The sequence below is a fragment of the Oryzias latipes genome, chromosome 21, assembly GCF_002234675.1.
Source record: "Oryzias latipes chromosome 21, ASM223467v1".
NCBI classification, from domain to species: Eukaryota; Metazoa; Chordata; class Actinopteri; order Beloniformes; family Adrianichthyidae; genus Oryzias; species Oryzias latipes.
This window is the reverse complement of record NC_019879.2, coordinates 1,731,758-1,759,000: the sequence shown is the minus strand read 5'-3', so window position 1 is coordinate 1,759,000 and position 27,243 is coordinate 1,731,758. Positions and strand designations below refer to the sequence as shown.

The window sequence follows — 27,243 nt, the reverse complement described above, 5'->3', positions numbered from 1 at the left end:
TAAACAAATAGCAAAACAACCAAAAACATCATTTCCATTTCACTGCAACAGTTTAAAAATGATACAACAACTGACCCTTGTCGACGTAGGAGGCAAACATCTAACATGAAAGGGCTCATCTGATTGATCAACAACGGAAACGGGTCCTTCCGATTGGTTAAATGCATAAAGGGATTTATTTCATTTGTTCAATATTTCAAGCTGCCGTGAGTTTGTTTTAGCACATTTAAGGAAACCATTTATTGCGATTTTCGCCGTCTTTTGCGGTATGCATATTGCACAGCTCGATGTCGCGATAACGATAAATTTGCGGTATATTGTGCAGGCCTACCTTCTACCAATATATCCACTATCCCTCCTCTGAACATGTCCAAACCATCTCAGTCTGGCTTCTCTGACTTTGTCGCTAACACAGGCTATGATGGTTTTATAAGAATCATATAAATTTTTTTAACTTTGTTTTTAATAAAAAAGACCTTAAACAACTCTATTCTACTTCTCACTTTATTTTTCTCTTTTTCACACATTTCCTTCCTTTGGTTTTCATTTATCAAACATGAATGCTCTTTCATGACAGAATCTACATCATAGCTGTCCCCATTCTTGCCTCATAGGCCTCTGTAAGGCCTTCTTGGAGATGAAGAACAGGAGGTGAAGCCAAGTGGTGAATTCAAATTGACTTTTGGTAAAAGTAATTGCTGGAACTAATTGCAGATGATGTTGTTGACATCCTCTGCTTTTCCATGTTGGGTGGATTTGTAATGAGAATGTTTTCACAGAGCAGCAGTTTTTATTTCCAACAAGGTTCCTTTGAATGTCCTTGAAAAGCGCAGCCAGTCATTTTAATCACTTGAGTGTGGCGATGAGCAGCTGTAAATACTGTTCAGCTAAGAGGAAAGAGAGCCCCTCAGTCTGCTGAGGTCTTAAGTTGTTCCAACCGGAGAAATCCAGATGACACATCATTGTGTAATCAGACTAGTTTTGTCGTTGTCCATTAGCGTTTTTCAGCTTAAAACTCACTGATGTTCATGTTGGACATCAGAAGCAGACCTCACCTTCATAACAGGAAGGTTTGAAAATCCCCAAGAGCATTAAAGTACTGCTTAATGCATAAATGCATCAGTGTACCACTTTTACATGCACACCAAATAGTTTATTGTGGGATTTATTTAGTTAGGTTTTTGATAATCTGTTTTCTTTTGTCTGATAATGGCACTTCCCCCATAACATTAGGTTAGATTAAAATGTTCTCCCCTAAAACTGTTATTGCATTTGAACGTTTCACCAAATAAATCTGATCGACAGAAACGCCTAGAATGACATTTTCTGATAATCACACTTTTAATGTTGATTTTTCCAGTATGAGTACTTGTAGTCATCTGACTTTGTGTGCTTGTAATGGTTTGTGTTGTTGACAGTCTTTGCTTGTTTTTGTTTACTTCTTTAGGTAAACTTAAGTTGTCCAAAAGCTAAAAATTCCTGGTGGACTTGAAAGCATTACTTTTACTGTCTATCTTTAATGTGAAATTTCTAATAAGCAGCTGTGCAGAACTGCAAGCTAGTTTACTGTATTAACAATTATTTAATGCTCACATTATATTTATACCATGGTCAGGGTGAACACTCAGTTTCAATTGGCTGCAGGGTTAAAAATAATTATAAAATTATATTGAGCATCTAAGAAAGAAGTTCCGGTCACACAGCCTGAATGTTCTGTATTACTACGCTGACCTTAATGCTCAACAGACTGTTTGGAACACAGGTTCATGCCATAACTTTTTACATGTTTGTTAATAGTGTTATTATTAGCTACTAAAAGACTTTGTTTGTTGATACACATTTAAAGTTCAGAGTTAATGGTGGCTATTGGTGATCTAGGAAACTTCTTGTGGACTTTGTTTCCTTGAAACAAACTTTTGCTTCATCATCTGGACTAAAACAGCCGGTAAGAGGGTGAAAGTTATTGCAACAAGCAGCTGATCTGATGCTAACATGGTTTTTACGCAATGTTAACTGCAGGAGGCCTGCAGCTGAATCTACATGCGTCTCTGCAGGCGAGTTCATTGTTTCCATCACCTACGACCTTTAGCATCTTTGGGGTTACCCTGTGGCACACAGATGTTCTTTTTTCTGATGATTTATCATAGAAGTTGTTGTTGAAGTGTAAGTACTTTCAGTTTGCATTATATGTTGTGCTTCTGCATTTAAACTGACTAAAATACAAAAAGTGAATCTCTTTAGAAATCTGCTGTGAATGCTTCATTATTTTAGGATCTCACCAAAGGAATCATTTTACATTCTTTGTTTGCTCTCCTACTGTTTAGTGAGAATTCTTTTCGGCGTTCATGTTCCCCTATTGTGTAATGCGATTCCTCTGAAGGGGCATTGTGTAGTGAAATCCACACTGGAAAAATGAAACAATATCTCAGCATGAAGGAAAAAAAACAAGCTTTCAAGAAGAGGAACACTCATACGGGAGGGTTTTTAAGGGTGCGTGTTAAACTACGATATAATCAAAAGTGATTTTTTTTTTTTTGTCTCTGTAGTGAAACCTTCAGCTTTTTTGATGTTCTCAGTAAATTTCATGTAGCTCTGAGAACAGGAGAAATGCAGAGTTTTGGTCTTTATCTCTCTATCCTTGAAAACCTTTGACCTTCTTGTTTTTTCCCATCAGCTTCTAAAAATGTCAGGCCTGTTTCACACAGAACACAATCATCAGAAAAACACATTTCTGTGTTTTTCTGATGATTCCAGGAGAGTTTTCCTGTTCTGAAGGGTCAAAAATGTGTCCTTACTCACAAATGTTTGTAACCACTGTGGCTCCAGCAATCTCTAAAACAGCACGTCTTCTTCCAGGGAGGAGGTAGCAAGCCTGCGAGATAAGATCCGTGCAGACCACGAGCGAGCGCTGCAGGAGGCAAAGGAGAAGCTGCGGAAGTCGCGTGAGGAGCTGCAGGCCGAGATTCAGACCGAGAAGACAAAAGTCATGGAGGACTTGAAGAAGAAGGACCCGGGGCCTAAGCCCCTGCCACCCGTCCCCATGCCTAAGGTGGTTGGTGTCAGTGACGGAGAGCCACCCGAGCCCGACGCCAAAGAGAAACGGGACAAGATCAGAGAGGTGAGGAAAACTACTCCACTACTTACCAAATGAGCCGATTATTAGGTTTTATTCATCTGTCCTGTGTCTGAAAAAAGGTCTGAATCAGAGATGCAGTTTCAGGCTACTGTGATCAAGTCAGTAGTTTGTACTTCCATTCCTAATGTTTGTAGACGATACTGCAGAAACCAAAAATCCAAAAGGGTATGGAAAAAAGAGGGATGAAGGTCTCCTGCTGCAAGACAGGAGTAGTGCTCAATAAAAGGAACCGAAAAGTTGCAGGGAGCATTTCGGAGTATTTGGGGTCAACAATCCATAGCAATAGAGGGAAAGTGTTAGCAGGTTGGACTGACTGGAGACAAACTGAACTCAAAAAGTGTCTAAGATGGTGAGTCAGCACTGTTCAGTGGCTATGAGGGAAAAGACTGAAGGTATAGAAGAGGAAGGAAGTAAACATCCTCAACAGGAGTGAAGAGGAAGGTGGGCATCAGAGGAACAGCACAGGTTAGACGTTTTAGAGATGAAGCCAGGGAAGCAGATGGAGATGTTTAGACACGTTCAGAGGAAGAACCAGGACCACTGCAGAGGTCTATAGATACAGTGAAGGACCTGAAGTTAGTGTAGGCCACTGGGCAGGTTGCAGAAGATGGAGCAAAAGTGGAGGTAGAAATTTTTTATTACATTGACGGCTGAAGGGAGCAGCTGAAAGATAAAGACAGGAGAATTTTGTACCTTTTTATTTTTCCTAAAGCTTGCATATGATGGCAAATCTAACTTATCATCTGATTCCCTAGAAAAGGGAAGAGATACTCGGGTTAGTGATGCGTTCTAATGTTTGTCAAATATCCATTACCCTCCATCAGATCTGCTCTCATGAAATCTTTAGAGGGCCATCCAAGAGAAGAGTTGCTAGTGCAATTTGTGCCTGGTGTGTGCCAGAATGAGGGTCAGTGTGTGCTTTACTGTACCATACATTTGAACGTTTCTCTGCCGTCGGTCGGTCTCAGTGCCAGCTCTCATTGAACTCAACAGCCAGCCAGACAGATCGTACACCAGCAGAATGCAGATGGGGCTATCTGGTCGCTCTCCCTGCAGACATCCATCCAGTTCCAGCGTTTTTCCCTTTATTTTTTTGCTCCACTCCTCCTTTTTCTCCCTGCAGCAAGTTGGCTTGCATACTGACTTCATATCCACTCTAATGAAACAACACTTGGTGTCAGAACACTTGCTGTGCATTGGTCCAAACCTGCATTTGTCTGTAACCCTCCTTACGGTCTCTTTATAATTGCCATTCTGGGGAGAAAGCCCCCCCCCCACTAAACATTAGGATTTAACTGCTGTATGAGCCACCTCAGCATGCACTCCTCTTTCTAGATTGTCTCTTGAATCAAAGATGAATGGTCTTCAGTCGGTTACACTGGAACTTGGCTCCTGTTTCTTGCTCAGGTTGCATGTTGGCATTTGGCTGCAGTTTCATGTTAAGTTTGGAGTTTGGTTCAGCATCTGTCTTCTTGGTAGCATTGTCCTTGTAAGCATAAAGGAACCAAGACCCTTATCTGTTGACGTCTTACTTCCCTTTACCTGCAGCTCTGCAGTATGAAGTGAATATTCATGCAGTTTTCCTGCTCACATGTTGGTAAAGTACATCAAAAATTGAGTTAGGATGTTTGCTAAGATGAATGAATCTTGTTAAAATTCAACCAACATGGAGTTCTGGAAATGGCTGTTGGCTGATCAATGTCCGTCCCTCGTTCTGAGAACAGATCCTTCACTTTTGATTGGAGCATTGATTGGATTATCCCATGTTTTCTGGAACAGCAAAGCATGTGGCGTATGCAGCCATTTCAGCCATGGATGCCCACACAAACTGCTCTTATTACCGGGTTTCCTGAACTCTAACAGTCAGGCTGCGAGCAGCTCGCACCTTTCACTTGAACACCACTAACAAGCCTGTTGGCCAATTCACAGTTTGCGGGGGTTAAAAGAAAAACTCTACGACTCTACTTACCCTTACTTACCCTTGCGTGTCAAGTGCTATGACTCACAACATGTCTGTATGTGTGATAATGTGCACTGAGCAGTTTGGCTTTGGTACTTCCTGCAGGCCACATGCGTTATTCATGACTGACGTCTGAATGCAGTCAGGAAAACCAAGGCCGACATGGCACTAATGTGCCTTAGGACAGTGGTCTCCAACCTTTTTCAGGCCACAGACCAGTTTAATGATGAACTATATTTTCACAGACCGGTCTGAACTCTGTGTTTAGTATTTCTAAGCTTCCAGTTCCTATAAAAATATGTTTTTCTAATTAAAATGCTACAAAAAATGTAGCTTAAAAAAACCTCCAAACATTAGTAAAAAAATGCTTTAGATGACAAAGTTGTTGATTTGTAGAAGTTGTTTCTAATTTGTAAATAATTCAATTAAACCAACATTAGAGTTTTTTTTCCATATAGACCATTCTAACACTGAGAACTCAACCCAGTCTCAGATTTATCCTATTTTCTTTGAAAATAACTTCTGATTAGCTCTATTTTAACATAAAGGAACATTTTCTGTGCTAAAGTTTAATCCTCATATTCAACCTTGCTGTAGGAAAATTCATAAATGACCTTTTTACAAGTTGACCCAAATCAGAAACAACTTCCACAAATCAGCAACTTCATTTGACTGAACCTTCATTCTTTGTAATGAAGATGAAGATCCCAACCGGAGGCTAACTTCAGCCAACTTTAAGGTGTGACGGATAAATAAAGCAAAATAGACACAACCGTCGCTAAACTGCTATTTACTAAATAGAACAATAAACATGACTCCACCGTGTCTGCATCTTTATTATCTGCGTGTGAAACATTCAGAAGTCAGTCGCTGCACATTAAGGCTTCTGCTACGTGAGAACAACTGTCCTAATAAATCCACATTTGGAGGAAAACTCCTGCTTTTGTCTGCAAACAGCAGCTTTACGTTTCTTTGAAGGATCTTCTTTGGTTTCCTCACTGAATCTTTTCTCCACAAAGAAACTTTCCAAATATGTTTTATTTGTTTATTATTTTTCATTAGCTTTTCAGCATTAGGTTACTAACTCAGCGGTTAAAGCAGCTGCTTAAAGTCACGCGATACGTCAAGACAGACAGATGTGGTGAACCGAATCTGGTACTTTTTTCAAAATAACACTTCCTTTAGTATCAGAAAATATACAAAATAGAAATAATTGATGTTGGCGTATGCATCATTTTTTTCTGTCTGTGGCCCGGTACCAAGTGACCCACAGACTGGTACCGGTCCACAGCCCGGGGATTGGGGACCCCCTTACAGCATGTTTGGTGCCATTCTGTACTGGGGAGGAGTGTCTGCCAAGGAAGACCAGAACAGAGCTGTTGGTTGGTTTAGCAGCATCAAACCTCAGAGCTTTTAGAGGTCGTCTCCTTTTGAGACCTGAACCGGCCAAGAAGGAATACTTCCTTTGAATTTAGCATGAATATTTGTGCACAAATTCCTCATTCTCTTAAGCACCAGTGACATACTTGTAGTCAGGATAACATATTGGCTGATGATCACCATGGTAACAAAGTCCTTGTGGTATCTTCTTGCTGTGGATTTTTGGTTATTTTGTTCCATAAAATGATCATGACTGAATTTTAACTTGAAAGGGGAAGGAACATGGGAGGAATACCAAATTTCCTAGTCCTGCCTGAGTTTCTGTAATACCTGTTCTCCAGGTGTTCTTTACATTATATCCGAACAAATAGATTGAGAGAATGCAGATTGGATTGGGTCACCACCACCGTACATGCAACACTGCTACCACTGCCGGGTCTTTCTCACAAACACTGCGGTCATGCTGACTTCCTCTAATTGGCAGGTGATTATTGGTAATTGCAGAGCATAGCTGGCCCAAAAGAAAAGAACAATTGCTTAGATCTCAGTCAGCTGTTTGAGCTCTGTGAAGCAGACTGCCAGTAATGTCCCCCATAGCTCAGCTGTGACTACAGAGAGAAAACGATTTCAGATTTGTGGCGCGCATTACGGCCGCTCTATGTATCCCCGCAGAGCCATGGATTGTGGCTGTTAAATCCAGATAAATCATTAGCCAAAGCAGTCCTCTTAAAGTGCAGTCTAAAAGGAGCAGCTTTCCGGATGCATTGGTCCATAAAGGCAAAGGTTTTCTTATGGAGACGCAGAATATCAACAGGGAGGATGATGAGCTTCCTCATGTTAAACCAAAGAAACGGGACTTCTTCAATTCATAAGTCTCTTAACCATAAGGGTAACAGTGTTTGACATAGGGCTTTGTGTTTTGAATGCTTATCAGGTCTAAGTGTGTGTGTGGGTGTGTGGGTGTGTGTGTGTTTGCGCACATATGTAGATGGCTCAGTTGCCTTCAGGGCAGTGCACAGCTTTCTTCATTAAAATGTCTCCTGACTTGTGCTTTGTCATTTGGTTGTTTTGTTCTGTGTTTTTTTATGTCAAGGTAATAGGGTTTTGTCATCTTATCAAAACAAGGTTTTGTCTACAGGTGGCATGTTTCAGCCGTGTGCTTATTCTAAAATGAAGCCCCTCTATCGTCTCAGAGTTTATCAGCAGGAGTCCAGAGCTTGATGGGTCACGTTTGGCTCTTCAGAACAGTTCAGATGTAGGTTTGGCTGTAGATACATTTTATGGAATGAGCTATAAAGCCATTGTGAATAGTTTAGACTTTCACATGAAAAAAGGTCTCTTACAAGCAGAAATCCCTAAAAAAACAGTTTATGTTATTGTTTCAAAGTGAGCAAAGGTGCATTTTTGTTCATGAAATTAGAATACCTGAAAGAAAATGATCAAATTAATTTCTGCTTGAAAAAAGTCCCAGAAAAATTACTTGAATGGAAAATTATTTTTTTCTTCCTCAAAGCTAATTTTATTTTTACAGTCGTATGTTAGCTTTTCCTTTAAAATTTCTTATACTCTTGCATTTTATGTCCTTTTTGGAAAAAAAAACACATCCTGTTTTAACTTCCATTATAAAACCAACAGATTTTTCATCTTTTGGTTTTATTGCATAAATATACATTCCTAAAGTTTTCGTCTTATTCTTTTTCTTTTTGAAAACATGGCTAATTCAGTTTTCATTATGCTACGATGCTACGATGCTACGATGCTATGATGCTACGATGCTACGATGCTACGATGCTACGATGCTACGATGCTCTGATGCTCTGATGCTACGATGCTACGATGCTCTGATGCTCTGATGCTACGATGCTATGATGCTACGATGCTATGATGCTATGCCAATGGGCTGTTCCGTGTGTCGCCTACATGTGATCACAGACCGGTTTAATGTCAGACTATATTTTCACTCAGGGAACTTTGAGACGTGGAGGATGAATGCATCAAAATTATTTATACAACATTTGAAAAAACTGTATTGTATAAATATAACAAGAGGAGCTTGCATAGAACTTTATTAGTTCGGTCTTTGTAACGTTACAGAGCTGAAAAAAGCCGCTCCTCCCTCATGAGAGTGCTGCATCTTTACTGTCAATTGCAAAAATCCAATACATGATCATATTTATGTTTTTTAAGGGCGGATGCAGAATTAAGAGAAGCCAGGATCCATCTTTTTACTTCCACATGCAGTTTTTTTCAGAAGAACCTAAGCTCTTCTGTGATGTTTGTAGATCCCAATGACGGTTTAGCAACTAAACTCTTCATTTGGCTCATCTAACATTTATTTCATTACAACTTAACCTCAAATTTAAATTGTACTTGTCACATACATATACATACATTGTATAATATGCATTGAAGTGTATTGCATAACTAGCTAACAGAGTACAGGCCTAAGAGCAGTGAGTATGATTAAAAAAGATAAAAGTTAGGAGAATGAGTATGAAAAAGACACTTCAATAAATATATAAGTTATTTAAGTTCACAAGAATGTAAAGTGTCCATGTGCTGCAAATTGCATAGAATGGTGTAGCTGAGGCAGAACAGTGGGATGGTGTTTGGGTGTCCAGGAAGACCGGTATTAGGTGTTCTGGTTGAAGGCCCAAATGGCCTCTTCCTCACCGTCTCTCTCTTCCCCTGTAAGGGACTGAACGGTTCCCCTGGCCTGAACAGAGAGAAGAGTCTGAAGACCTTCAGTATCCCATTAGCTCTGATGCAGCACCGCTTGTTGAAGGTGGTCTGCAGGAGCAATACATGATCATATTTATGTTTTTTAAGGGAGCTCGGTACAGATGGTGCACTCGGCTGATTTCACCACCCTCTGGAGACCTTTTCTGTCAGGATGCTTTCAACGGTGCAGGTGAAGAAGGCCTTTAACATCTTTGAGGGCAATTTGTAGTCCGTCAGGCATCTGAGATGGTGAAGACGCTGCTGGGCCGTCTTTCCCAGGGTGTTAGCATGACAGGACTATGTGACACCCTGTGGGATGTGAACACCTAGGTACTTGAAGCTGTTCACTCTCTCCACTGGGGTCTTATTGATTGTAAAGTTCTGGTAGTACCTCACCTGCTTTGCACTGAAGTTCACTATCAACTCCTATCAACTCCTTGGTGTTGCTGACGTTGAGAAGGAGATTGCTGACCTGGCACCATGCCTACAGGTTTTTAAGCTCCTGCAGGAAGGAGATCAGACCTACCACCACAGTATTGTATGCAAATTTCCCTTTATTGGTGGAGCTGGAAGTAGCCACACAGTCAAAGGGATAGACTAAGTACAGCAGGTTGACTTTGCTAGTGTTTCTAGGTTGCTGCTATGCTGGAAAGACCTCTGGAGAACTCACAATTCCCTTCAGAGTTGCCACCAGAGAGCTGTGGTTCACTTTCACGCACTCGGTGTAAGAAGTCTGCAAATGTTACTTTGGCCCAAACGCTCCAGTAAAGATTTCTCTGGGAATAAAGCAAAGTCCTTCCCTGCGTGGAAAAAAAATCAATCAGTCTGCATTGTGTTGCTTCTATAAATCTTTATAAATGTTCTTGAAGTAGCAGAACACATTTGTGTTTTGTAATCGTGCCAGCACTGCCCATCATGTCGAACCTAAATCAATGTCCCCATTGGAAGAAGAACAGACTTCATCAGCTAAGTGGCTGTTGCATTTCAGTGTGAATATCTCTGCCTCCTCCTCACTGTGCCGACTTCTAACATGAACTCAGCTTCTCTTCTGTAACTGTCATTACATTTATTCATGCAGAATTTCCGTGAACAATCCTTTCTGAGCATCAGTGCTGGAGAGAACACCTCTCCTGTTCAGGGAATTGGTTTTATTACATAAATATACATTCCTAAAGTCTTCGTCTTATTCTTTTTCTTGTTGAACATGGTAAATGGTAAATGGCGTATACTTATATATTGCTTTCTACCTTCTTACGAAGGCCCAAAGCGCTTTACAGTCACAGTCCCATTCACCCATGCACACACACACATTCACACACTGATGGCAACATTGTTGTTTATTCAACCAGTCTTGTTGGACAACATCAGAAGACACATTCAAACAGGCTGATGGACACATACTAAAAAGTAATTACATTAAGACTTGTAGGCCTGCCAAACGCCAAATACCTTTTTATGTCTCCTAAATAAATCGCTCCATGAATGAGTTTATTTTTCCACTTGGTGCGTTGGGGGTAATTTCTCTGACTTTTGGGGGGTATCCAGGTGTGACTTTGGGGTAAATGGGAAGGCTTGAGCTTGAGAGCAGTTTAAACTCTGTGTAGCCTCCTTTACTGTCTGCATTTCATGGGGAGTTTATTGCCATGAATGTCTTTATGAAAGGAATCAATTCAGATGTTGCACATCCAGCGTCCTCATGCATCTTGTGAAAGACGCTTTAAAGCAGAAGGTGGGCTCCATGGAAGGAGATGAGAAAGGTCAGGGCATTCATTTGCCTTCAGTCATCCTCACTGTAGAGCTCATTGGAGCGACACATGACATCGGCTTAAGCCTCCAAGAGGATTATTTCTTAAAATTGAATTGTAAAAACAATCAACAGTTGCGTATTTGGCTGTTTAAGTCTCATAAGGAAGCTGAGAAGACAAAAACTCTAATTCTTTTAGTCCTTTTCTTCAGCTCCTGTAAAGGTCACACTTTCTAAAACACGTCCAGCTTGGCTGGACATCAAAACACACTACTTTCTGGAATAATCTCAATATCTGAAATAAGCCTGCACAAAAAAATCGCAGATTTATCGTTATCACAATATCAAGCTGGCAGTATGCATATCGCAAAACATGATGAAAATCACAATAAATGGTTACTTTAAATGTGCTAAAACAATCTTATGGCGGCTTGAAGTATTTAGCCAATCAAATAAATCCCTTTATGCGTTTGACCAATCAGATGGAGCCCTTTTCTGTTAGATGTTTGCCTCTTATGTAGACGAGGGTCATTTGGAGTGTAATTTAAGTTATGTTGACTCTTGTTTAAATTAAACTGCAGTGAAATAGAAATGGTGTATTTGGTAGTTTTGCTATTGGTTCATCTACATGAGTTATATTGTTATCGCAATATTGATCACTAATATCGCATATCATGAGTTTTCCTCATATCGTGCATCCCTAATCTGAAATGTGATTTGTATGTCAGAATTAAGCACAATGCTGTGGGGGACACTTTCTATGTACCGAAAAAATACCGAAGATAGATGGATGGATAGAAAAATTAATCTCCCAAGGGAGAAATTCAGGTGTCAGGCATTAAAACACAAACACACACAATAACAATAACAATAAAATAATGGGTAATGAAATAGCAGTTCATATCAGGCAGATTTGTTAAACAGCAGTACCGAACCGAGATGTACCGAACCGAGGCCTATGAAATTCTGAATCGAACCGAATTGAGATTTTAGCGTATCGTTACTCCCCTATAAATCATCCATTTCCCCCTTTCTCATCTGAAGGGAAGCTCAGGGAGGAGACGGGTGGTCGTGATGCCCTCCAAACACTCTAGTTGATATAGCAGTGCCTTTTCTGGGTGGCTGCTTTATCCCAGTGTGTGCTTGAAGAATGTTGTGATTAATAGATATTTGGTGGTAAAAAGAATTAGGGTGACATTACACCGAATGCAAAAATCCAGATCCTGAACAGCGCTCTTTCTGTTCTTTTAGAAACAGATCAACACCAGACGTTGTTTAAGTGTTGCGTGTTTCTTTAGGACACATGTTCCTCAGACTGTCAGGATGTCAGGATGGAACTGGTGAATTGACTTGTCCAAGCCAGTCAAGCGAGTAACATCAGTATCTTGTATGTCGTGTTTATACATGGTGAAGGTTTCAATTAGTTTCTGCAGATGGTGTTTAAACGTCACACAAAAGAATGAAGTGTGCTCATCTGCATTTATTTTGAAGGGACTCCTGCGGTGTGCGAACAAAAGCTCTTAAGCTGTAGGTGGGAAGTAGCTGGATCCTCTGATCAGATGCAAAGATTTGTTTCATATTTATGTCATCTTTTTAAATAAAGTTCTTCATTTTTAACCTTTGGTAATAATATCCATTTGGGCAGAATGGAATGCGTCCATGTTTGTTTGGTATTTTGATAGCAAAAAAGTAGTTTTTTGATTCTGTGAAGGAAGTGATGCGTTTTGGCAGAAGGAGCCATCTTTATTGGTAACTTTTGAGTTGTGTTTGGTGGAATGACAGACATGCTAGCATGAATTATTCTGAAAATGTTCAGTACAGTGCAGTAACTTAACGTCTTAGGGCACTTTCACATGTCCTTAATCTTTATCTGGGTTTGGTTTAATTCCACACCGTCTGGAAACATTATGCTGTCACTGTTTTAGGGCTGTATTGACCAAAATAACCACACAACAAAAACGCACAAAGGAAAAGCAGGTTTTCGTGCTGGTCTTCTGGATATAAAAGTTTCTATACCCCCTCACTACATCTCTGTGGACTTTTCCCATCAGATATGTTTCCTTTTTCTATTCCTGTGGTGTTTTCATTGATCACTACTTTTCTCTCTTTTTTTTGTCTTTTGTTCAATAAATAATCTTTATTCAGTCCAACTGTAGTTAACCACACCAGTTGCAAAGGAATGTGGTCTCAGGCTTGGTTCACATCAGAGCTCAAGGGAGCATTTACAAGATATAGTAACAGAACAGTAGTGATGCTGCAGACCTGCGTGAATCAGCTTTTATGCAACGCATTACTTACTAACCTAAAGTGTTGCATGTGCGTTCTCAGCTTCAGAATCTGCTGGAATTACATTAATTGTGTAAACGGTTGAAGTGTTCCAGTAGTCGAAAAAAAGTAAACACTGAAGCTGAAGCTGTGGTGTTAAAGGGCTAGCCATTGTTTTCTGTCATTGAAGATAAAGGAGCTGATCTATTTTAGAGTCATGAATCAGTTTGAGGTGTTTAAGACACTTTTGACAGATAGAGAAGACGCATCACCAGATGCATCCTAATAGGGAAGCAAATACAGCCAAATATTGCTAAAAACAATGTTTGACTCTGGTGGGAATGAGGTTGAATAATGGCGCAATCAACAGGCATCTGCGATCTAGCGCCTACTTTGAAATATTTCCACACAGCCGGCATTTTAAAGTGCTTGACAACGATAAAACATCTGCAGTTTGCTGCTACTGTGGAACTAAATTGTCGCAAGGGGGTTCTCCGGCCAAAACCTTCACCACATCTGCGCTATTCGGACATTTAAAGGCTAAACGCCCGGAACAGCATGTGGAATACGAGAAAGAGACAGCTAAAAAGAAGGCTAGCGGTGTTAGCGGCACTCCCTCCGCGTCAGACGGGTTTGAAAAGATGAAAAAAACCGTAAGGAATCGATCTTTTGTGTGAAGGCATGGTCTTGTATAAATGAAACGCACTATTACTGCAATATTTTAAAAAATAAAGAAAAACTCAACATCCTCATTTCAAACTCTGTCACTATTCAGCCAAGAGTTTTAATTATTACTTGGCTTTGGACAAAAATGTTCAGCTCGGCGCATCTCTAACCGTAATCACTCTGCTCACATCACGATCACTTCTTACTTCAAGCGATCAGAGAACCGAGGCACTCGGAGAAGGAAGCAGATGAACAGAGAGCATAAGAGCTGACAGACGGGGCCGAATAGAGTAGCAATAGGCAGACACAGATTTACTCAACCACGTCCTCTTCACTGAGGCTGTCCGTGCTCCTGGAGTAAGCGCCATGCGTGGACGAGGTGAGGAGGAGGAGCTGCACCTTCCCTCTTTGCTCTGCAGCCCCCTCAGTGTCAGAAGCTGCACCTCTATTAATCCTCGTGTCTGACGGTTTCTTTTCCTGCTGTCAAGTGCAGAATAAAGTCTGTTTTTGACTTCTGAAGTTCTTCTGTTATGTCTTTCACATACCTGACATGTTTAGACGGACGTCTAGACGTCCGTCTAAACATGTCAGGTATGTGAAAAACAACACAATTGTCTCTGTTGTTCAGTTAAGTCGACTGATGTCCACAGATGAATAGAGCGGAGAAATGGGATGAAAAGGCAAAAAACACATCCTCAGTTTGGCAGTTTTATTGTAAAGGTTGGTTTTATTGATTTGATTCAAGTTCACAAGGCCTGACATGAAATCAAATTTGATTTATTTTAAGTTTTTCACTCATTTTGTCAGTCCAGCACAACAAGAACTGGTATAGAAAATATTTCTTCATATTTCTGATACTTGGCAGTTGACTCCATCTCTAAGTTATCATTTATAGTTCTCAGAAATAAAAGGCAGATCTTTTCATTTTCCTCCTCCACCATGGATGATCTCCACCAACAGTTCATTGACTGAGCTCCTGACTCTCCTTTGAGCAGGAAAACCTCAGCCTCAGCTTGGTGTTTTCTCTGAAACAAATGCACGGATCTGTGATGGATGCACTACAAGGAAGCTCGAGGGTTGAACAGCGTGTTTGTGTCTGTTTTCCAGATGATGAAGCATGCGTGGGACAGCTACAGGCAGTATGGCTGGGGTCACAACGAGCTCAAGCCCATCGCTAAGAAAGGACATTCCACAAACATCTTTGGTAAGTTGAACAGAGGTCGTTTGGTCGGTCGGTCACTCTGTCACTCATTCACTCACATTGTGCTTCACATGGCTGCACAACACAGTTTGTCCTGTTGAAACCGGGAACATCAACACAATTTTTTGTTTGTTTTTTTGGTGGAAGGGATGGCTTCACACACCCAATCCAAAAACTTGATCATATGAAGACGCAAGCTCTTGCTTTCCATTTTTTTGTGCCTTGTGAACTGAAACAGAGCTGATGACTGACATTGGACAGCTTCCATCACCTATGTAATTGTTCAAATTGGTTTGAGATATTAAGTTCGCCTAATGGAAACGAGTCAATTTTGAAGTTTTTGTGCTTGGAGGAGGCTGTTTTTGAGGCGTATCAAAATGGACATATTTCACAAAAAACTGCTATGGAAACACTTTTTACACGTGACCAACAACTCTGCACAGGTAGCCAGTTTGCATCAATTCTCTTAAGCTGCTGGGTTTCTGGAGACTGTCTGCTACTGTTGAGCGGAGAGACACCGCCTGGACGTGTCGCCAGCCCATAACAGGGCCCGTGGGCCTGGAGCGATCGCACTCGCCGCACCAATGGAGCTCGTTTGCTTGTTATGCTGGACATCCGGGCGGCTGGTTAGCCGACAGACAGAGAGCCGCTGTGGGATGGAGAGGCAGCCAGCTCGGGCCTCCTAAATCTCATATTTTTCTTATTTTCATCGAGACAATAATAAAGAGATCCTCCTAGTTTGATTCTTGTTTTTATTTTTGCCCTCTTGAACTAATGTGCGACAGAAAAAGGCTTTCGCACTGGAAGTGAAGCTACTGGGAGAGACTGGTGTGGATCACTCAGCCTGAAATGTGCAGGAGCTGTTTGAAGGAAACGCGTTTCCACTCTGGCGCCCTTAGGACACGGAAACAAAGCGGCAAAAGTTGTGAAAATCTGGGAGCCAAATGTCTTTGTGACTCCTTTAGGGTCAAATATTTATTTCACTGTTTCAAATGCAAATTAAAATGGAACTTTTTTCCATACGTTTTCCTGTTTGATATTCCTGGTGGTGTAAAGTAAGAGTTATTGGTAAGAGAATTGTATAACTTGACATAGTTTGACTTGATTTGAAATGCTTTATTTGATGGCGAAGGAAATCCTTTGATCAGATTAGACTTGGGCTGTATTCAGACTGGACACATTTGGTTTACTTAAAGTGAACCAGAGTTTTTTCCCCGATAATCTGGAACACATTTTCAGTCTGAATACACCAAAGCCGACCCTGGTCCGGTACCAGGAACCGCTCTCGGACACATCTTTTGAGGTGGTCTCGGTTCGTTTCTAATCAGACTGAGTTTCGGTTCTCCCTGAGATTCCTCAGTCTGCATATAGTCCCAGAACTACCGGACCGACACGGCCAGCGTGGCCGGTTCTCACGTGACATAAACAGTGGAGGAAGGAAGCAATGATGAGCTGTTGACAGTTTATTTGCTTATTTCAACAACGCTAAAAACATTTCTTACATGCTTTTCTGTCTTGTTATGCGGCGCGCGCTGCTGTGATGTCATCCTAAAAGCTACCTTGTAGTTCCTTCATATTATCTGTAAAGAAAATGTTATAACACCACAACGATGAGAGACAGCAACTCATTGAAATGTGATCGGATGAATGCAGTGAATAAAGATATCGTCATATTTCATGTGAAATTGCAGGATATGGGGGGGGGGTCAGTCGGGTGTAATAGTCCAGGTAGGTGTGGGCGTGGCCTCTCACTGCTTTGGGCCCCCATCTCCTGACCAGCTGTTTCCTCTCTGTGGGCTTTAACTCCATCTCTGCTTGTTTTTCTTCAGCCCCCGTCTCCTTACAGTGTCCATCAATCTCCCTGTTTTCAGTGGAACAGCACCCCCCCCCCCCCCCCCCCCCTCCTCTCTCTCTCTCTCCTGCGTCACACACTGAAGCAAAGTCCTCCCTGCTGTTGTCAATTTCTGGAGAAAGTGACACGTTTAGATCCTCCAGCGGCTGATGCACTGACCCCTCTCCAAACATCCGCTTTGATTTGGTCCTCTGTCTGGAGATGACCCTTCCATTCTTTGTGGTGACTGCAGCCACATCTGATGCACTGAAGCAGTAAGATGTGGACTTGGCAGCAGAATATACAATTATTGGTGGATTTTGCAGAGGCTGGACCTTAGCCAAACAGGAGAAGAGTTTATTGTGGTGAACGGGCCTCAAAGAAGCGGAATCAGTAGACCTTGACCTCACCATCTGAGGTTTCACAACTAGCCATGAAAGCGCCGGCCAGGTTGAAGCTTAATGCCACAGCAGCTACAAGCAGCCATGCTTTGGCAACCTTGGCCAGGTACTAAGATATAATGTGGGTTTGCTATAATATAATCTGCTATATTGAAGTTGTTTTGAGTCTTATGCGATTAAGTAATATGTAATATGCAAGTAATAATATAAAAAAGTAAAATGCAGTTCTCTATTGACAATTGCCTGGACTATGAAAATACATTTTGCCATTTTAATATAAAATTCACAATTCAATATGGCAGTTTAAAAATATATGTTAAATAAAAATAAACATTAAATAAAAAAACAAAATCAATTTTATTTTCAATTGTCTTAAGTTTTGATGTCATAATTCAAATGACAATGCATTTAAATTAGGACAAAACCAAAAGGCATAGTGTTAATTTTTTAAATACCGTCACATACCCCCCCCCTCCAGAGGTGTCTGCATGTCCCGGTGTCTCACCCACTTCACCCCACTTTACTCCTGCATGTTATTAGTGTTCGCTACAGCCATTCACTCACAGCATGTCTGACCAAAAGGAGCATGAACATGTTTTCTCTGGGCCTGATGCGTGGAGTACGTTTGGATATTTCCACCTGTGTGGCCCTTTTCCCTGCAGACCGTAACGCCAGTTATGACTGAGGCAGAAGATTTGGTGTCAGTGAGCAGAAAAAGTGGGTTAAGCATTACAGAGTTCACAAAGGCCGTATCCATTATTAATGAGGATTGTTTTCCTGCAGAATGTGGCTGCTTTCATCGATTGTTTACATAGGATTGAAGCAGTCGAAATGAAAGGCAGAGTCATAGATTTGACACATTCCACTTGTCAGGTTACTCTAAAGGGACGCCAGCGTGCACAGAGGTGGAGTGTGTGCATGAAAACACTGTTAACTGTTGTACACAAACACTCAAAATGTGGCCATTAATATCTACTAAATGTCATCTATACGGATGTCTTTTTATCCTGAATGTATTTTGCGCACGGAGCGCACCCTCGATTGCGCAATACCTGGATCATCGAGTGGCTTCAGATTATTCAGCTCATGCTAATAATGTCAGTCTTTCTTAACTATTGTAATAATGAAATGCAGGCAGTAAAACAGCTGCACTTTTTGAGATCATAAATAAACAATAGATCATTTGTTTATGAATGTATTGAGGTTTTTTGGGAGAATTTCTACTGTTGCACAAAATTAGGAAAATGCCAAATATTTTGGAGTAATCCCACTGATGAGTTCTGTGATTTAGTTCTTAATGTTTCATAAAACCTAAAAATGATATTCACAGTTAAAGGTTTTTAAAAAATCAAATCCTTCTGATCCGTTTCACAAAGACACACAGAGGACGTCACACACCAAGAAATGAACTTATTGCTAAAAATGATGCCAGGAGTCCAGCTGTAAAAAAAAAACGACAAAAGAGCAAAGAAAACAGAATGACTTGATTTATTTCTTATTATTAATATTTCCAGGCTTTGTTTGTTTTGAAGCATGTTCTTATTTGTATAATTTTCACTGAATATATTTTTATGGAGAGGAAAATATGATGCGTTATTTAAGGTTTAACTATTAGTAAAACTGAAGATGACAACAGCTTAGGTGAGGCTCTGAGTTCAGCTGTTTGATTAGCTGACTGTTCATAGCGGTTCATGCAGGTAAACCAGGACTTGAGTAAACCACATTGCTGCACAGCTACAGGAACATTGTCAACCCATTGTTTTCCTGTTTTCCTGTTTCTCTTTATTCTTGTATCTTCCGCCATTTTTTCGGCGCTTAACTCTTTCTACAGTTTTTCAGGTATTTCAACCATTCAACTATTCAAATGTTCGGCTCTTTCAGCTTTTTCCAGCTGTGCCTTTTGGTCCATCTGTGACGTTGCCACAAATAGCATGCTGAGCACTGTTTTATGTATTTTGTTATGAATCCCTGCAGGGGCAGAATACTTGCTTATGCTGCTAATGTACTTTATCTGGACAGAGCTTTATGTTTTGGGACTTTTATGAATGGACTTTGGTGAATGAGGAAAAGCAGCATGCCCCTTTAAGAAGAGGCGGATCTACGAGAGGGAGGCGGCCAATAACGCAAAGGCAGCGAGGGCAAACAGCTGATGCTTTAAAAAAAGAGAAAGACCGGGAGCGCGAAAGAGAAACACAACGGATGGGCCGTGTCTGAGAAACTGCGTCGAATGTCCCAGAGCCGCTCCGTTTTCATGCTCCACACACTGGATTATACTCCCCACTTCCTGGAGGGCGGATTATTGCGTGGAACTTCCTCATCATGAAATCTACACGTCATAGATCTGGAAAACGCCGGTGAGATCGAGCCTTTTTTGTTTTTGTTTGCAATGCATTGCTGGGACTGGGTTTACAAAGTCCATTAGTAGTTGGACTCTAGGATATGAACAGAGACTTGTGTGTATATATATAGATACATATGTAAAAATACGGTGGTGGTTGTATGTTTTGTCGGATGAACAGTACCCGGGCGTGGTGAATATATAATACACCTGAACAAACCTCAAGTGGGACCTCTGAGTTGTCATTCTTTGTTTGATGTTTATGTTGCACGCACCTGTTTTCCTTAATTTAAGCAGTTAATATTTTGAATTGCTTTATTGTACTCTTTTCCAAAATTAAGTTTGGAAAAGTTTGTTACAGAGTGGTGGCCAGTATGGGGACTGAACTGTGAGACATTTATTTAAATCGACAACCTCCAGTTGTTCTTGTTTTTTTGCTGGGTGTGTGTTGACTCATAAACATGGCAGATCTTGGAGAGTCTGATTGTGGTGAAGGCATGAGTGCAACTCCAGGGAGAGACCCAAATGCCTTTGTTACTTTTAGAGAACCCTTATCTGAGGTTTCATCACTGCTTAGTGAACTGTATATTGTCGACAAAGAGAAAATATGTGAATCTAATGATGATGACGAAGATGAAGCACAAACCAATGAAGTGTCATGTCCAAACAGTGAAGTTCTGGAAATAAAAGGTGCCATAGCAGGCCTTAAAGAACAAGTAAATGGTCTGGAAGAAGATTTTAGAGCGTCCCTAGAAAGCGCTGTTAACAGAGAACAAAGTCTCAGGGATTATGTAGACCGAAATATTGAGAATATGGAACTTCTTTTGAAGAACTCTTTAGATCGGTTGGAAAAGGGAGTAGTTGATTGTTTTAAGAGAAGGGATGAACTGTGGAAGAATGAGATTAGTCTTATAAAGCGAACCAGTACTCCAAGCAATCCATCTTTTTTCTCTTATCCTCCCCCACATAACATAGAAAACACGCATTCTGTTAATGTGTCTGGGATTCCTGCTCTTATGTCCAAACCTCCTGTGCGCCTTGACTTCCCAACATTTGGTGAATCCTGTAACACCCCGGATGTCTTAGCCTTTGTGGAGCAAGTGGAGAATTTTTTGTCTCTGAGGCCTTTAACCGACGCCGAACTTCTTGCCACTTTGTCAACTGTCCTGAAGAAATCTGCTAAGAGCTGGTGGATGGCTGAGAAAGTAAAAATCCATAATTGGTCTGAGTTTAAAAGGTCCTTCTTAACAGCTTTCCTTCCAACTGACTATCTAACTGAGGTGGAGGACCAGCTACGAGATAAAGTTCAGACACCTGACCAGTGCTTAAGAGATTTTGTGTATGATTATCGAGCATTGTGCTTAAAATGGAAGTCTGACATGTCTGAAGCAGAGCTAGTGAGACGCATAATGAATAATTGCAATCCTGCTCTTGTTAGCTGTTTAAGGGGAACTGTGACCACAGTGGAACAGTTGGTGAAGGTGGGATCAATGGTGGAGCGTGACTGGGCCTCAAAGAGAGATTACTGGACTAGAGTTAACAATCAGGCAACCCGGGATAAACCCAAGAAAAAACATACAAATAAAAGTAACTCATGCTCATTCAGTCATGATCTGGGGCCTCATTTATAAACGTTGCGTACGCACAAAAGAAGGCGTACGCCACTCTCTACGCAATAGTTGAGATTTATAAAAAGCAAACTTGACGGGAAAATGTGCGGTCCTTCACGCAAGCTCTGACCCAGGCGTACGCACAAAAACGGGTTAAATGAGAAACGGCGACACCGTCGGCAGATGGAAGAAACACGTGAAAGTGAAAATGACAATCCTGCCTCTCAGAAATAACATGAAGACTTCATAAAGAAAGCCTTACAATTAACAGCTACACCAACACCCGTTTGATCGATCAGCAGTAAAACAAACAAAAAAGATCAAACGAAAATTACAACAGAAATTCAAATGAACACATATTTGCAGAAAGAAAAGTGAAATATGTTCTGCAATATTGGCATGTTGTGCAATTCATCCTCATAAATAATATAGTTAACAGAACGAAATAATGTACAAAACTGATATTCCCGTCAATGTGTCCGTCTGGCGGAGCAGATAGGTGCGGGCGTGCGGACGGACGGACAGATGTACTAATTGTCCACTGGGGAAATTTGTCTTCATATTAAAACATTTCTTCATAAGCTATGGAATTATGGTATTCATGCATATGCCTTTAGTTAGTTTTATTTTTGAAAAAAACATTGTATGGCGTATGTCTCAAACATTCAGAAAGCAACAAGAAATTACATTTGCGCTGAACAATTTCCCATTTCCACATGGATTATTGCCGACATCTGTAATTTGTCAGATGTAATTAAATGGATGGAAATAGAATGCCCCATCACAATGCGTAATGACGCACAATGGCTGATCTTGCGCTCTTAATAGAAGATGTGGCAAATGGAAGAATTCGGAGTGAACGCATCTTTAGACAGCAACAAGACTTGCTGGCAAACGAGGACGAGTGGCTTATGAGCCGGTTCTGACTTCCTCCAGCCGTCCTGTTGGACATCTGCGGGCTTTTGGGCCCGGCGTTACAGAGGAGCACTCGGAGGAACCTCGCGTGTCACCCGGTGCATCTGGCGCTCCGGTCCCCCCGGCGCATGCATTTAGCGCTCCGGTCCCCCCCCCGATGGGGCGCTGTAGCCTCACAACCTCGGATGGTTGTGAGGCTACAGCATTTATGGCGTCTGCCACCGTTTGCCGCTCACGTGCCTTTTTGGCATTAGTAATGCCCACACTGTGCCCTCCAAACAACACTTTTCTCCTCTTTTCCACCTCACCAACAATAACTTCTACTTCACATTGAGTGAAGATACGTTTTTTTGATTTCCTCTCGGTGTTTGCCATGGTTTCGCAATCAATGAATATTCGTTTGTGGGCGTTTCACGGACTATTTATGGACAAATATGGGCGTGTCACGAAGCCGCAAAAAGCTGCGCTGCATTTAGAATCGGTTGTGATTTATTAAGGGAAAGATGCGTAGGATGTGCGTGCGCACGGTTTTATAAATCCGAATATTTCTTTGCGTACGCACGTCCTATGTTTCATCCGTACGCCACTTCTGACGCAAATCCTACGCAAAGTTTTATAAATGAGGCCCCAGGACTCTAGAGGAAGTCATCATATTGCCTTAGCTAAAGCTCAAACACCTCCCCTACTGGTGGTTCCGATTAGAACCAGAGAGCTTTCTGGGGAAGCTGTGCTGGATACCGGCAGTACGTACACTCTCATGCAGAAAGGTTTATGGCAGAGACTAGCAAGAACAGAAGACAATTTAAGCATTGACGATCCCTTAACTTTTGTTTTGGCAGATGGCCAATCTCACACAGCAGAGGGGAAAATAACGCTCCCATACACCTGGCATGGAACCACATGGACTATAGAGACTCACGTTATGGCCGATGCTGATTTGGCTTTCCCTTTGATTTTGGGACTGGACTTTCTTAACAAAACCAGAGTCAAAATTGATTTTGGTGAAAATACCTATGAGCTTTATTTCCGGGAGAAACGGTATAAACATGCATTTCTTCACAGAACTCCCGCTCGCCTGACGTGGACTCCCACCAACAAACCTGTTAATTTGTATGTGGCTATGGATCCTTCCTGGTTTCCCTCCATATTGCAGCACCCCATTAATTCTGAGGTTCATGGAGCCCTTCTAAAAGAGCATCCACCACAGATGCAAGCATTTTTACAGGCATGGCCCTCCGTCTGTGCAGGAAAGCCGGGACGGACTAATGTCATCGAACACTACATACACACCACTGATGAGATCCCAGTGCGATCCAGAGCGTATCGAGTATCCCCGATGAAGAGAGACATCATTGGGGAACACTTAAGGCAGATGCTCGAGGATGATGTTATCCGACCATCTCAGTCAGCCTGGGCTTCCCCAGTGGTGTTGGTCAAAAAACCTGACGGGTCCTACAGATTCTGCATAGATTATAGGAGACTTAATGCAAAAACTCCACTAGATGCGTACCCAATGCCCATAATACACGACATTCTGGAGTCGTTGCATGGTGCAAGATGTTTTAGCTCACTGGATCTTCAGTCTGGCTACTGGCAGGTGGCTATGAATCCATCCCATAGAGCTAAGACAGCTGTCATTAATCCAATGGGTCTCTATGAATTCAATGTTATGCCATTTGGTTTGAGGAATGCAGGGGCTACCTTCCAACGGCTCATGGAGACGGTGTTGGGAGACTTAAAGGGGCGCATTTGTTTTGTGTATATAGATGATATTATTGTATATTCTCCTAATGCAGAGCAGCATCTCAAAGATCTTCAGGCCATTTTTGCAAGGTTGAAAGCTGCTAACCTTACGCTGAATCTGAAAAAGTGCCACTTTTTGAAAGATCAGCTCAAGTTCTTGGGACATATTGTCTCAGGCAAAGGAGTGGAGGTGAACGAAGAGAAGACCTCAGCCGTGACAAACTATCCCATCCCTCAAAACCTCAAGGCCCTTCAACGGTTTTTGGGGTTGGTGGGCTGGTATCATAAATTTGTGCCACATTTTGCAGATCTGGCCGCCCCGTTAAACCGCCTGAAGAGGAAGGGAGTACAGTGGGTGTGGACAGAGGACTGCCAAAGGAGCTTTGACCTGCTGAAAAGGGCACTAAAAACATCTCCTGTGCTGGCACAGCCCGATCTGTCCTTGCCTTTCCAAATACAAACAGATGCCAGTGATCTGGGTTTAGGTGCTGTCCTTACCCAGCAATCTCCAGAAGGGGAGAAGGTGATTGCCTATGCCTCACGTCTACTCCAAGGGGCAGAACGGCATTACTCCACCTCCGAAAAGGAGTGTCTAGCCGTTGTCTGGGCTGTGGAAAAGTGGAGGCATTACCTGGAAGGTAGCAGGTTCAGAGTCTTTACCGACCATAGTGCCTTATCATGGGCGTTCAATACTTCCAAGACTTCGTCCAGGTTAACACGATGGACACTGCGTTTACAACAGTTTACCTTTGATGTTCACTACCGGAAAGGTTGCATGAATGTGGTTCCTGACGCCCTTTCGAGAGCCATCGAAGATGGTCCACCCTCTGTAGTGGCCTCTTATGTCCCAGTTGATGCAACCACCTGTTCCTTTGGCTTGCCTCTCTCGCTGACTGACATCGCACGTGCACAAACTAATGATCCCGAAGTCAGAGAGATGAGAAGCAAATCCGTTACCATCGGGCAGCAGAAGGGGCGCATAGGCTGGGAGATTCTACAGGACATCCTCTACCGGACCGTACCAACAAAGGGGGTAGGACTAAAATACCAGCTGGTGGTGCCCAAAGAGCAAATTAACAACTTTTTGCTTATTTCCACGACAATCCACTAGGGGCTCACCGCGGCCGACTTAAAACCCTGCTGCGGATCTTGGAGGTGGCTTGGTGGCCCTCAAGAAAAGATGTCTGGAGCCACATCAAATCATGCGCCATCTGTCAGCAGTACAAACCCGACAACCAGAAGCCGGCTGGATTCCTGCAAACCACCCAAGTGGAGGAGGCTGCTTACATGTTGGGTGTTGACTTTATGGGCCCGTTTCCTCGGAGCAGGAAAGGCAACAACTATCTCTTGGTCGTAGTGGATTATTACACCAAGTGGGTAGAGCTGTTTCCAATACGAGACAGTAAGACACCTCGTCTCTGTCAGATTCTACGAGATGAGATCTTTACTAGGTGGGGGGTACCGAAATATCTGTTATCAGACCATGGTCCGCAGTTTACCAGCCAACTCATTTCCGACCTCTGCCAGAAGTGGGGTGTCATACACAAGATGACCACCAGCTACCACCCGCAGACTAACTTGACAGAACGTGTGAATCGCACATTAAAAACAATGATGTCATCATATGTAGGAAGTCGACACGAGGAGTGGGATAAGTGGCTGTCGGAGTTTCGGTTCGCGATAAACAACACGCAGCATGAGAGCACTGGCCGGACTCCAGCTGAACTGGCATTGGGTCGATCTCTGAAGGGACCACTGGAGAGACTGATACACCAAAAGCCAGCACTGGATCCCCAACAGCCTCAGTATTCTCTACTTGAACGTCAACATCAGATAGCACAGGAGCTAAGGCAAAGAGTGGGAATGTTCAAACACAGACAAGCCAGATACTACAATACCCATCGGAGATATGCGCAGTTTCACGTGGGAGATCTGGTCTGGGTTAGAGCACATCCGCAGTCTAAGGCCTCTGATAAATTCTCCTCAAAGCTAGCGCCGCGATGGTCCGGTCCAGCTACCGTGACGAAAATTCTGGGTCCCGTGAATTATAGGCTGAAATGGCAGGAACCAGATAGACTTGATACAGTCCATGTGAGTAACATTAAACCCTATTTTGGGCAGTTGTCCCCTTCACCTCCGGCTGGGGGGGGGGGGGGGGGGGGGATCTGTGACGTTGCCACAAATAGCATGCTGAGCACTGTTTTATGTATTTTGTTATGAATCCCTGCAGGGGCAGAATACTTGCTTATGCTGCTAATGTACTTGATCTGGACAGAGCTTTATGTTTTGGGACTTTTATGAATGGACTTTGGTGAATGAGGAAAAGCAGCATGCCCCTTTAAGAAGAGGCGGATCTACGAGAGGGAGGCGGCCAATGACGCAAAGGCAGCGAGGGCAAACAGCTGATGCTTTAAAAAAAGAGAAAGACCGGGAGCGCGAAAGAGAAACACAACGGATGGGCCGTGTCTGAGAAACTGCGTCGAATGTCCCAGAGCCGCTCCGTTTTCATGCTCCACACACTGGATTATACTCCCCACTTCCTGGAGGGCGGATTATTGCGTGGAACTTCCTCATCATGAAATCTACACGTCATAGATCTGGAAAACGCCGGTGAGATCGAGCCTTTTTTGTTTTTGTTTGCAATGCATTGCTGGGACTGAGTTTACAAACTCCATTAGTAGTTGGACTCTAGGATATGAACAGAGACTTGTGTGTATATATATAGATACATATGTAAAAATACGGTGGTGGTTGTATGTTTTGTCGGATGAACAGTACCCGGGCGTGGTGAATATATAATACACCTGAACAAACCTCAAGTGGGACCTCTGAGTTGTCATTCTTTGTTTGATGTTTATGTTGCACGCACCTGTTTTCCTTAATTTAAGCAGTTAATATTTTGAATTGCTTTATTGTACTCTTTTCCAAAATTAAGTTTGGAAAAGTTTGTTACACTTCAAATCCTTGAACTTTTCAAGATATTCCGGGATTATATGAATTATATGTCCTGTCTGCTGTACCTGGTTGGTGGCATCATGGCTTGATACGTGAGCTGTGGTTCACAACTTCACTGGTTTGAAGTTTTCACAAAAATATATTATTTGTAATTGTGCTGTTTTCACTTTATTTATGGTCAACTTTGAACATTTTCTTCTTTTCTTTTCCCAATTGTTACCCTTTAACTTTCATTTTGGTTCAGCAATATAGCATTCAACCCTGCATTTTCTTTTGGAAATGCAGCTCCTTCTAGTTTATATTTCTTTTGAACGGATCTTAAAAGAGGAACTTGAAAAAAAGAGAAGCAACAAAACAAAAACCACTTTACACAAGTG

At 42.1% G+C, this 27,243-nt stretch overlaps 1 protein-coding gene across 1 annotated transcript in view; it reads left to right on the top strand.

Annotated features, from left to right (window-relative positions):
• The window catches only part of man1a2 (mannosidase alpha class 1A member 2), a 103,269-nt gene that overhangs the window by 22,175 nt on the left and 53,851 nt on the right, over positions 1-27,243 (top strand). The window contains exons 3-4 of the mRNA XM_023950575.1: positions 2,857-3,118; positions 14,980-15,076. Coding sequence (XP_023806343.1) covers positions 2,857-3,118; positions 14,980-15,076 — 359 coding nt within the window. The remainder of the gene's footprint in view (positions 1-2,856; positions 3,119-14,979; positions 15,077-27,243) is intronic.